At 48.7% G+C, this 12,500-nt stretch overlaps 1 protein-coding gene and 1 long non-coding RNA gene across 3 annotated transcripts in view; both read right to left on the bottom strand.

Annotated features, from left to right (window-relative positions):
• LOC138975024 (mediator of RNA polymerase II transcription subunit 15-like) overlaps positions 1–12,500 on the bottom strand; it is a 54,773-nt gene that overhangs the window by 10,431 nt on the left and 31,842 nt on the right. For both annotated transcript variants that reach the window (XM_070347671.1, XM_070347672.1), the window contains one exon: positions 61–181. In XM_070347671.1, coding sequence (XP_070203772.1) covers positions 61–181 — 121 coding nt within the window. The remainder of the gene's footprint in view (positions 1–60; positions 182–12,500) is intronic.
• On the bottom strand, positions 2,675–3,173 carry LOC138975027 (uncharacterized). Its single transcript, XR_011458474.1, has 2 exons — positions 3,120–3,173; positions 2,675–3,032 (listed from the first exon to the last, which is right to left on the bottom strand). It is a non-coding gene; the product is annotated as an uncharacterized lncRNA (long non-coding RNA).

Genomic DNA, 12,500 nt, shown 5'->3' with positions numbered 1-12,500 from the left:
AGTAGGCGTGGAGACAGACCATGCCAATCAATAACTATGCCCCGCCCCCTTATTACTTACCACAGTCTGCACGGCCTCGTCCTTGACATTGAAGACGAAGTAGGCGTGGAGACACAGCAGCAGACAGACCAGCAAGCCACACCCACCTATCCCGGCAAGCACCGCGCCCGCCGCTATCAACCTGAAACCATAAGGATGAAAATAAGGAAAAGGAGAAGACCAATGATCGATACCCATGACGTTGGCACCATCAGAAAGAATGCTAATTCCATAACCTATATAAGCACATGAATAACTCTCACTTACTCCATTACACATGTCGTATGCATGTAGAGCGGCTTACGCCCCTTTGTTGATCAGATCTCCAAACAGCGCTCTGCCTCGTTTGTTTCAGATTCTCTCTATATATAAGCACAGAAAAGCAAGGGGACGTAAGCGCTCATAACGTATATATACATGTGCAACACTGTCTACCTTACATGTTTCTGGAGCAACGCTCGCAGTCCACCCCCCGCGGGTTAGGGGGAAGAATTGACCCGATGCTCCCCAGCATGTCGTAAGAGGCGACTAACGGATTCTGTTTCTCCTTTTACCCTTGTTAAGTGTTTCTTGTATAGAATATAGTCAATGTTTGTAAAGATTTTAGTCAAGCAGTATGTAAGAAATGTTAAGTCCTTTGTACTGGAAACTTGCATTCTCCCAGTAAGGTAATATATTGTACCTGGAGCAATATTTTTATTAGTGCTTTTGTGAACAAGAAACAATTAACAAGTGGCTCTATCCCATCTCCCCCCCCCCCCCCCTTTCCCCGTCGCGGCGATATAACCTTCGTGGTTGAAAACGACGTTAAACACCAAATAAAGAAAAGCTCGCAGTCCTTTAAAAAAGGGGAAGCTTCAATAAATTATTGGACGCTTAATTCTTAGCAAATTTTGAAGAGAACGCATACATTTTCTTGAGCGGTCCGTAATTACTTTTGAAGAGTATATTCTACTGCTAGCGAAGCAGAAGAATCTCTGAGCCAACCTGACATAAACTTGCACTGGGGTACCAGGAGCGAGGAACCAAGACCAGAAGTGCCCCGTTTCTCAGCAGCGAGATTTGACGGGTGAAGCGAGTGAGGCGAGGAAATAGAGTTTCATAGGGACCTCTCGCCGTGAGCAATTCTAGGATTTGGCGAGAATATGCGAGCATGCGTGAAGAGGGGCTAGCCACACGCAAAAAAAATGGCGAGAATATCCGAGCATGCGTGTAGAAAGACTCGCTACACGAGAAAAATGGCGAGAATATGCGAGCATGCGTGTAGAGAGACTTAATCGCTACGCGAACAAATGGCGAGAATATCCGAGCATGCGTGTGGAGGGGCTCGCTACACGAGAAAAATGGCGAGAATATGCGAGCATGCGTGTAGAGAGACTCATATCTATCATTGCGTATCTAGTGACACGTTCGCTTTATATACCCCCTCGCTGTCTTACAAAGCGCGATCCTGGCCGCTAGCATTTTCTTGCCTCCACGAAACGGATCTGCCCTGGGGTGCCTAGAGCAAGGTACCACGACCACCAGATAGCCATCACTCAACTGTGCACAGTCTTCCACAGTACTCGCTACACAAACAATCCGGGCTGTATCTATATATACTACCCATCCTAAAACAACTTTCCCCTCTTCCTCTTCTCTCTGTCCTGTTTTCGGTACCACTGACGGACGGAAACGGAAACAAGGAACTTAGTCGATAAATATCGACAGGGGGCGGACAAATGGTTTACATGTGAAATGTGTGTATATGGGTGTGGTTCTGAAACAAACAAACCATGTGAACCCCCCCATCCCACCGCTCGCGGGCTGAACGACTGACGCGGTCTTTTCCAGAAGAACACCGCGTGTACATAATACACAATTCGATCGCGTAGCACTGCCAATGCACATTTTCGCAACGAAAACCGTGCTACTGTTTCTTGTGTGTTAAATCTGAAAGCAATATAAGTGAACGAACAATTGAAAACTGATATCACGTTACTAAACTCCCAAAAGTAATAAATTACTTCTGACTGCGGTACACAATACGGCAGTCACCTCTGCGAATGCTGTCGAAGAATCTAACCGAAAGTAAACATTCTGGGAATCTACGCGCATCGGCCTTGACGCAAGTTCAATACTGAGCCAGTGAGCGCGCCGCGGCGAAGTTGGCCGCTGTAAGTCTCGCAGCGCTGGCTGGCTGAGCGAGTTGCGTGTCCATCCATATTAGGTCCAAGCCGCACCGTAGATCAGATTAGTAGGTGCTTGATTTTGGTATTTTGATTTTACATAACATTAAACCTTTCTTGGGGTTCATGGTCATGGCAACAGCCATAATAATATTATATCATGTATAATATTACATTTCAGCATATTTGAATTACATGTCATCATACCAAACTGTCATACATTTTTATTCCTACATCATTCTGATTGATCACAACCAAACCTACTATCAGTGGACACATCCAAATGTAAGCGCCTGTTCTTGACAACTTTTAATCGATCTAAAAATAGCAACTTGCTGGGCCCTTTGCCGCCAACAGACACTGTTTGGCCTGTAGGTAAAATGTACAATGTATTTTCTGATTTGTGCACAAAAGCTTTTTTTCTTTTTTCTTTTTTTTAACATAACAATGTTTAATGTCACTGTATGTTTAAAAGACCATGGTCATATTTGTAAAAAAAATGTTAAATTAGAAAATAAATAACATTTTGGTTCATGATTTTTCCTACACCTGTGCTAAAAATAAGAAATAAAAATGTCGGGTATATAAGTCACTCAAATACAGCTAGGTATGAATGGCTCGGTTTGAGTTTGTTGCAGTTGACCCTGCACAATGCGACATATCATGTTTTTGTTGAACAATTTTGACGTCACCCCTCCCATAGGGTGACGTATTTCACAACTTCCTGTGTTACACAAACTCTGTGATGACCAATTTTGACGTCACCCCTCCCATAGGGTGACGGATTTCACAACTTTCTACAGATGAACAATGTTGCCTTCACCCCTCCCATAGGGTGACGGATGTCACAACTTCCTGTGTACACAAACTGATGACGTATTTCACAACAAAATGGCGCTGCCCATGGTCAACCTCTAAACTATCCGTATAGAATGGGGGCGTCCTCGCCCCCATAACAACAAACAGAAAGCGAAAAGGAACGGCACAAACTAGAGCAGCAAGAGCAAAGGCAAAGCCGAGAAAAGAGACAGCGCGTATTTGTGTTGAAGGAACATGAGCGTGACTGTCGAGTTCTGCTTATCAGGTGGGGGCACCCCGACATAATGCCGCTGCTGTATGTATGTCTACTGTGGCGGTTTACCAGCGCTAAAACCCGAGGTTACCATTTTCACCTGAATTCTTTAAGTTTCACGTATTCCTTGTTTAATGTACAGCGATCATGCTAACCGACACTGTTACTCACGATTGTCCAGCGAACTTGCGCCAAAACATAGATTAAACATGTAAATCATCCCATCAAAGTCAGTATCATTTTCAAGTGAAAATTACATTTTTCAATTGAACATTATCTGGAGAATAAAATGGTGGTTTACAGTGATAGTTGAACATTTTCGCATATCATGGTATAACTGTTATCTTCTTCTACTTCTTCTGTCTGTCTTTCTGTCTGTCTTTCTGTCTGTCTTTCTGTCTGTCTTTCTGTCTGTCTTTCTGTCTCATATGAAATTTACAATTCTCACGAGAAAAGTTAAAATATTTGGTTTTGCCGTCATAGTATACGTATGCCTGTACTGATGAGTGATGCTACCCGCAGCTTGAGAAGCGCTGAGTCAGCAAGTATGGGTGAGAGCATGTGAAGAATGATTTACACGTGTTGATAGCAAGACGCAGATTGGACAAAATGGGCTGGGGAGGGGCCGGGAGGGGTAATCGTAGCTGAAACAGGTATGATGGTATAACTATTATCTTCTTCTAACACACGTCAGGAGTATCGGTCACACATTTATATTGGCCAATCAAAAAGCTCTCTCTCTCTCTCTCTCTCTCTCTCTCTCTCTCTCTCTCTCTCTCTCTCTCACATAGACAGAGACAGAGAAAGCTAAAACTCCAGCCTCCAAGAAGGCTAGGGCATCAACAGGTACACATTACTGTGACTTATCACTCTCAGCGCAACCAGGCCGCGTAACGCCTGATGACAACAACAGACTCCAGCAGCCACTGCAACGGCTACTACATCACCACAGACACTAACAACAACAGCAGCAACGGCAGCAGCCAGCTTCCGACACCGCAACAAGGTAGGTAAAGGCGGTCTGTTACGGCAGGCGGGGAGGGGGAGTCGTGTTTCACAACACTAACCACGTGCCTTTTCCTCCCAGATATACCTATCTCTGTCCTCTCCACGCATAGCTCTGTGTGTTCTCCACAGGCACTCGACTGACAGATTTAACTCAGGGTGTGATATACTTTATATCTATCACTCAGCACTGCTGTGCGTGTCTCGTTGTAGTTCCGAAGCTGTTCAACGTTTCTTGTAAAGATCGTTCGTCGGTAAGTCAGGTTTTACATCAAGATCGTCAAGTTGTAGCCTCTCCACGGCTTTGCTTTAACACTTGTGTGTGTGTGTGTGTGAGGGGGGGAGTAGGGGGGATGGGTGGGTGGGTGGAGGAGAGGGAGATGCGATACACCTTCAGCGTAAATAAACTTTTACAAAGTATTGGGTTTTATGATCCTCTAATCTCAACCTTCTTCTTCCGTCCACACTACACACACACACACACACACACACACACACGGCTGAACACGATTTGTTAGCACTGGCTTCTTCAATCAGATGATCCGCCGCCAACAAACATGTCGGCTGTCGGTTACCTGTGGCGGCGCATACCTGTCTGTGTTCACCTGTAGATAGGTAAATGTAGTGGGGGGAGCGGCATAGTTGTGGTCTGTGGCGGTACACTGTTTACATACACTCCCTCCCTCCTCCCTCATTCCCTCCCTGCTCTGCAAAGATGGTGGTGAAGCTTGCTGTAAACCCGTTCAACTCTCTCTTCCCATCAATAAGTGAGCTATGTGAATACATAGATGAACTCCGTCAGACTGTTATGGTTTGCGATACAGTGAATGTTCTTTCTAATTGAGGCAAACTTTCTCACGTGCTCCTTGTACACGTGCCCCCCCCCCCCCCCCCCCACCTCACTATTGACTGGTCTATAATGTCACGTGGGAAAGTTTGCCTCACTAAAAGCAAAACTATTCACTCTTTCACGCAATGAGTTATTTCCAGGGCACAACAAACTCAAATATCTTTCACGACCAGCTTTTTCCCCATCTTCGAGCCAGTCAACTTTGCTGTGTCCCCCCCCCCCCCCCCCCTCCCCTATTTTTTTTAATTCTTTATTGAAAGCCGGTACAACACCGGTAACATGCCCTGAATGGTTTCACAGCGATTCCACAACCCATAATTATAAACTCTGAGTTATTTCCGAAAATCGCCTATTCCCTGCCAATGCCACGGTGTGACTCCAAGGCCACAAGGTGCCAATGTAAAGTGGGTTAGAGACTCGCGGGTGTGACTCCAAGGCCACAAGGTGCCAATGTAAAGTGGGTTAGAGACTCGCGGGTGTGACTCCAAGGCCACAACGTGCCAATGTAAAGTGGGTTAGAGACTCATCGCGGGTGCCACAAGGTTTCCGAGCGGACAGCGATAATCAAGTTGTCACGGAACTCGCCGCGTCCATTTTTCCGCCTCACTGACCGTCTGACAAAGCGACTGAAACTTGCCGCTGACATCTTGCAACAAACCTGGCTCTGCTCTGGGTAGGTTAAATTGGTACACTGTAAACTGAACATCCCGCTACACTGTTCACTGTAAACTGAACATCCCGCTACACTGTTCACTGTAAACTGAACATCCCGCTACACTGTTCACTGTAAACTGAACATCCCGCTACACTGTTCACTGTAAACTGAACATCCCGCTACACTGTTCACTGTAAACTGAACATCCCGCTACACTGTTCACTGCAGACTGAACATTCCGCTACACTGTTCACTGTAAACTGAATTGTTCCATTTTTGAGAACATTGTCGAAATACGTTAGTCACTGAAAGGTGTAAACTGAACATCCCACTACACTGTAAACTGAAGTGTTCCATTTCTGAGAACAATTTGTTTGTAAGCAGTTGTGACCACATTGTGTTAATACTCTATAATCATACTAGTAAAAGCAGCACGAATGATACATACTATACTGTTCAAAAAAAGAAACGCATAGTTGCTACTTGCCAAATTTGTTTTATTTTTCGAAAAAATTAACAGAAAATCCAATATTTAGATTATTTGTTTGAAATTTGGTATGGACACAGTTGAATGCACACACAGTTCATTTGCATCTTCAAATCAATCAGTCAATCAATACGATTGGGTGCCGAGGCTGTCAAGTCAGTAGGGGGTGTGACTGCCTTGAGCAGCAACAACTGCCCGGCACCTTCTGGGCATGGACTGGATCAGATGCCGGATATCTTGCTGTGGGATGGTGTCCCACTCCTCCTGAAGTGCCTGCAATAGATCGCGGTGATTTGCCGGCGCTTCTTCTCGCCTGCGCACACGTCTGTCCAATTCATCCCAGAGGTGTTCTATCGGGTTCATGTCTGGCGACATGGATGGCCAGGGAAGCACCTGGACATGGTGGTCGGTGAGGAACTGGGTGGTGAGTCGTGCTGTGTGCGGGCGAGCGTTGTCCTGCTGGAATATGGCATCCTGGTCAGCCAGAAGAGGAAGGGCGTGTGGGCGCAGAATTTCCTCCACGTATCGCTGGGCAGTTATGCGCCCTTGGACGTGCACCAGGGTGCTCCTTCCAGCGGTATTGATCGCCCCCCACACCATGACGCCTCCACCACCATGAACGGGTGCCTCATCTACACAGTTGGGCGCGTAACGTTCGTTTACTCTCCGGTAGACCCTTCTCCGACCATCATGTCGCTGGAGCAGGAAGTAGGACTCGTCGCTGAACCACACGTGTCTCCAGTGATTCCGGACGGTCCAGCGAAGGTGCTGGTTGCCCCACTGCACTCGGTTCTGGCGATGGCGGCGGGTGAGGACAGCTCCTCTGTGAGGTCTGCGAGCTCTCAAACCAGCTTCATGCAGGCGGTTCCGCACGGTCTGGTCCGATAATCGGTGTGGCCCGGGGAGAGCCTGGACAGAAGATGAGGCCGACAGGAAACGATTCCGGAGGTGGCGGAGCCGTATGAAGCGGTCGTGAGCAGCAGTTGTCGCCCTTGGTCTTCCCGCTCGTGGCAAGTCAGCAACGGAGCCAGTGGCTTGAAACCTGACCCACAGTCTACTGATGGTGCTCTGGGACACGTGGAAGTGCCTGGCGATTGCACTTTGACTTTGGCCTGCTTGTAAACGACCCAATGCAATTTGGCGGTCTTCTCTGCTCAATCGGGCCATCTTTCGTCGCTGAATTGTCGTCTGATTTCTTTGTGGCGAACAATCCGCTTTTATGGATTTTGGAAGACATGGTGAGAGCTCAATATTCCCCGAGTTTCACGAGATTACACTGAAGCATGACGAGTGGTCATGCCAAATGAGCAATTTTGACATTGTAGCCACTGATAACGCATGCGTCACGTGCAGAGCTCACTTGTGGCAATGGACGAAAGGTCGACGACCAGATAAACATTTTCTGCAGTTTGGTGGATATCCTTGTAGCCATATAACTAAATTAACCAAATATTACAAGCTATGCGTTTCTTTTTTTGAACAGTATAAATAGTGTTTAGCATGTGTGCTACGTTTGCTTAGTGGGATTGTATAGTTCGTCTCACAGTGCTCACAACTGGTTACAAAAGTGTGTTAAATACATTTAGTTTTATTTGGGTTCAGTGACATACGGTTCAGTTCTGACCATTCTAGCAATCGTTCAGTGACAACGGTTCAGTTCGGACCATTCCAGCAATCGTTCAGTGACATACGGTTCAGTTCTGACCATTCTAGCAATCGTTCAGTGTTTTCTTGGACAACTTTTGCTAGTTTAATAAGATCTTGGTGACTAGAATGAATTGTAGTAGCATCTGCAAATAGCTCACACGTGCATTTGACAAATAGCGGTAGGTCGTTAATATGATTAGTAAATTTATGGTAAAGGACCAAGAACATAACGTTGTGGCACTCCGAACCTTACTTTTTTCTTTACAAGAGTATGATTGATTCAGATAAGTACTTTGCTGTTTGTCTGAAAGGAAAGATTTCAATATGTTAACAGAATCGGTTGCCAGTCCATACATCTCAAGCTTTTTGATAAGGAGTTCATGGTCAGTTAGGTCTAAAGCTTTAGCAAAGTCAACAGATAGAGCATCACAGAACTTGTTCTTGTTAATGTTCGAGAGAGAGAGCGAGAGAGAGAGAGAAAGAGAGAGAGACAGGCAGAGACAGACAGAGACAGACAGACAGACAGACAGACAGACAGACACACAAACAGACAGGGACGGGGGTGATTAAGGGGGGGTGGGGGGTGGGGGTGGGCACACAAGCAGACACATTAATTAGCCCCACAGACGCCACATAGCGGCTACATATACAACATGTACAACACAAAGCATCACATCAAAGCGTTCAGCACCAGCCAAGCGACAACGCAGCATACATACAGAGCACAGGGCGGAACACTCGGGGAGACACACCAGCCAAGCGACCACGCAGCATACATACATAGCACAGGGCGGAACACTCGGGGAGACACACCAGCCAAGCGACCACGCAGCATACACACAGAGCACAGGGCGGAACACTCGGGGAGACACACCAGCCAAGCGACCAAGCAGCATACAAACAGAGCACAGGGCGGAACACTCGGGGAGACACACCAGCCAAGCGACCACGCTGCATACATACAGAGCACAGGGCGGAACACTCGGGGAGACACACCAGCCAAGCGACCACGCAGCATACATACATAGCACAGGGCGGAACACTCGGGGAGACACACCAGCCAAGCGACCACGCAGCATACATACATAGCACAGGGCGGAACACTCGGGGAGACACACCAGCCAAGCGACCACGCTGCATACATACAGAGCACAGGGCGGAACACTCGGGGAGACACACCAGCCAAGCGACCACGCAGCATACATACATAGCACAGGGCGGAACACTCGGGGAGACACACCAGCCAAGCGACCACGCAGCATACACACAGAGCACAGGGCGGAACACTCGGGGAGACACACCAGCCAAGCGACCAGGCAGCATACATACAGAGCACAGGGCGGAACACTCGGGGAGACACACCAGCCAAGCGACCACGCAGCATACACACAGAGCACAGGGCGGAACACTCGGGGAGACACACCAGCCAAGCGACCAGGCAGCATACATACAGAGCACAGGGCGGAACACTCGGGGAGACACACCAGCCAAGCGACCACGCAGCATACATACAGAGCACAGGGCGGAACACTCGGGGAGACACACCAGCCAAGCGACCACGCAGCATACATACAGAGCACAGGGCGGAACACTCGGGGAGACACACCAGCCAAGCGACCACGCAGCATACACACAGAGCACAGGGCGGAACACTCGGGGAGACACACCAGCCAAGCGACCACGCTGCATACATACAGAGCACAGGGCGGAACACTCGGGGAGACACACCAGCCAAGCGACCACGCTGCATACATACAGAGCACAGGGCGGAACACTCGGGGAGACACACCAGCCAAGCGACCACGCAGCATACATACAGAGCACAGGGCGGAACACTCGGGGAGACACACCAGCCAAGCGACCACGCAGCATACATACAGAGCACAGGGCGGAACACTCGGGGAGACACACCAGCCAAGCGACCACGCAGCATACATACATAGCACAGGGCGGAACACTCGGGGAGACACACCAGCCAAGCGACCACGCAGCATACATACAGAGCACAGGGCGGAACACTCGGGGAGACACACCAGCCAAGCGACCACGCTGCATACATACAGAGCACAGGGCGGAACACTCGGGGAGACACACCAGCCAAGCGACCACGCAGCATACATACATAGCACAGGGCGGAACACTCGGGGAGACACACCAGCCAAGCGACCACGCTGCATACATACAGAGCACAGGGCGGAACACTCGGGGAGACACACCAGCCAAGCGACCACGCTGCATACATACAGAGCACAGGGCGGAACACTCGGGGAGACACACCAGCCAAGCGACCACGCAGCATACATACATAGCACAGGGCGGAACACTCGGGGAGACACACCAGCCAAGCGACCACGCTGCATACATACAGAGCACAGGGCGGAACACTCGGGGAGACACACCAGCCAAGCGACCACGCAGCATACATACAGAGCACAGGGCGGAACAGTCGGGGAGACACATAGCCTGACAGTGCGGCACAGCACCGACACGTGCAACACGCTCTCAGGGAATGACTGGCGCTGCTTGTACCTCCCCCCTGTCTGCCTTGCGTCGTCTCATGTATATTTAGAAACAACACCTGTTCTGAATTTCTCTTCTGAAAACTGACGAAAAAATAATGTCTATAGACACTCTCCAGTCATTCTGTCTCTGCCTCAGACGGGTTGAAAAGGCAGACCTCCCCAAAAATTCTAACCTGATGGATTCCGTGGCTCTGTCTTTCTATCTCTATCTGTCTCTCTGTTCTGTCTCTCTCCCCACAACAATCTAACATCTCTCTCTCTCGCTTTCTCTCTCCCCCCCCCCCTCCTGGCCCCCGCTCCCCGGCCCAACCCCCCCCCCCCCCCAAGTCTCTTTATGTGAACACGGCCGTTTACACTGGCACCTGCGGGAAAATTTAATGTTGAGACTGATTGCTTTAGACTGATGAGCTCTTGAAACTCTTTCCGGAAAAAATGAGTTACCTGAAGACACGCATGTCAAGGAGGAAAAGGGGGAACGCTGATTAATCACAGGTGAGGAGCCTGGTTTCCACAGCAACCAGAGTGCAACGGAGCAGCGAGAGTTGAACACGGGTGAAAGGTAAGGCGCTTTCCATAGTTCATAAAGGCCAAGTGCCTCTCAACGGCGCCCAAAGCGCTAATTACTTTTTTCATCGGTGGCTGACTGGCAGGCGAGTGGTTTTAAAGATACCTTTAATTACTTTCTGTTTGGCCCACCAGGAAAACCATTAGAGATTCGCCACCAGGCTTTTGACACGGGATGAGAGCATTTAAGTCCTCCACTTGGAAATAACAGTCTGGGTCATTTGTTTATGATCAAGGCGACTTTTTTCTGAATAAATCCGGCTCGGAACAATATAAGATGCTTGATAGGTTGTTGACAGACCAGCTTGATAGGTTGTTGACAGACCAGCTTGATAGGTTGTTGACAGACCAGCTTGATAGGTTGTTGACAAACCAGCTTCTTTGTTGGTCCGAGGGGAGCTTATCAACTTCTGTTTTTATCTTTACAGTGATGACCAAAATCGTCCGATCGCCAGGGGCGAGTAAAAACTCCGCCGGGCTAGAATAAACCGCCTGAGCTGGCAACTCGGGCGGCTGGCCAGTGAAAATTCCGGTCAAATGCAACACTTTTGGTTGTAATATCGAGTCTCAAAGCCATATAAACACTGCAGATGCAGCAACTGTGGTATGTACCCGGCCAGCGAAATTTCTGGCGGGCTAGTAACTTTCTTGAAGTTACTCGCCCGGTTAGCGAGTTATAATTTTGAGATTTGGCCATCCCTGTCTTTATCGACCGAGGCCGGAGGGAAACCAGGAATGTATCTTCAGCTGACTTTCTAAACACCGGTCAGACGATTTTGAGCAGATGGCAAGACATACAGACAGGTCTACTTCCACGTCACACCCCACTTCACAGCAGTTTTGATGTGACGGTTTGAAAATAATCGCCTGTCTAACGGTTCGTAATACATTATGAAAGCTTCTGTGGGTGCTGGAGACGGACGTGAAGGTAAACATCAACAACACTGAACCCGCCTTTATTGTTTTGATTGTGTCATCGCCATTAGAACCCCCACCCGCACCCCCCCCCCCCCTCCTGCTGCCACCTACACGGACCTCATACCCAGCCCCCTACCTCTACTCGGTCATTTCCCATACTTTCCTGTCTTGGTCTATCCAGGGAGGTTTATGGTGGTCTATCCAGGGAGGTCTATGGTCTATCCAGGGAGGTCTATCCAGGGAGGTCTATGGTCTATCCAGGGAGGTCTATGGTCTATCCAGGGAGGTCTATGGTCTATCCAGGGAGGTCTATAGTCTATCCAGGGAGGTATATGGTCTATCCAGGGAGGTCTATGGTATATCCAGGGAGGTCTATAGTCTATCCAGGGAGGTCTATGGTCTATCCAGGGAGGTCTATGGTCTATCCAGGGAGGTCTATAGTCTATCCAGGGAGGTCTATGGTCTATCCAGGGAGGTCTATAGTCTATCCAGGGAGGTCTATGGTCTATCCAGGGAGGTCTATAGTCTATCCAGGGAGGTCTATGGTCTATCCAGGGAGGTCTATGGTCTATC

Source organism: Littorina saxatilis, linkage group LG9 (assembly GCF_037325665.1).
Source record: "Littorina saxatilis isolate snail1 linkage group LG9, US_GU_Lsax_2.0, whole genome shotgun sequence".
Taxonomy (NCBI): Eukaryota; Metazoa; Mollusca; class Gastropoda; order Littorinimorpha; family Littorinidae; genus Littorina; species Littorina saxatilis.
The sequence above is the reverse complement of the archived record's forward strand: the minus strand, read 5'-3'. Positions and strand labels throughout refer to the sequence as shown.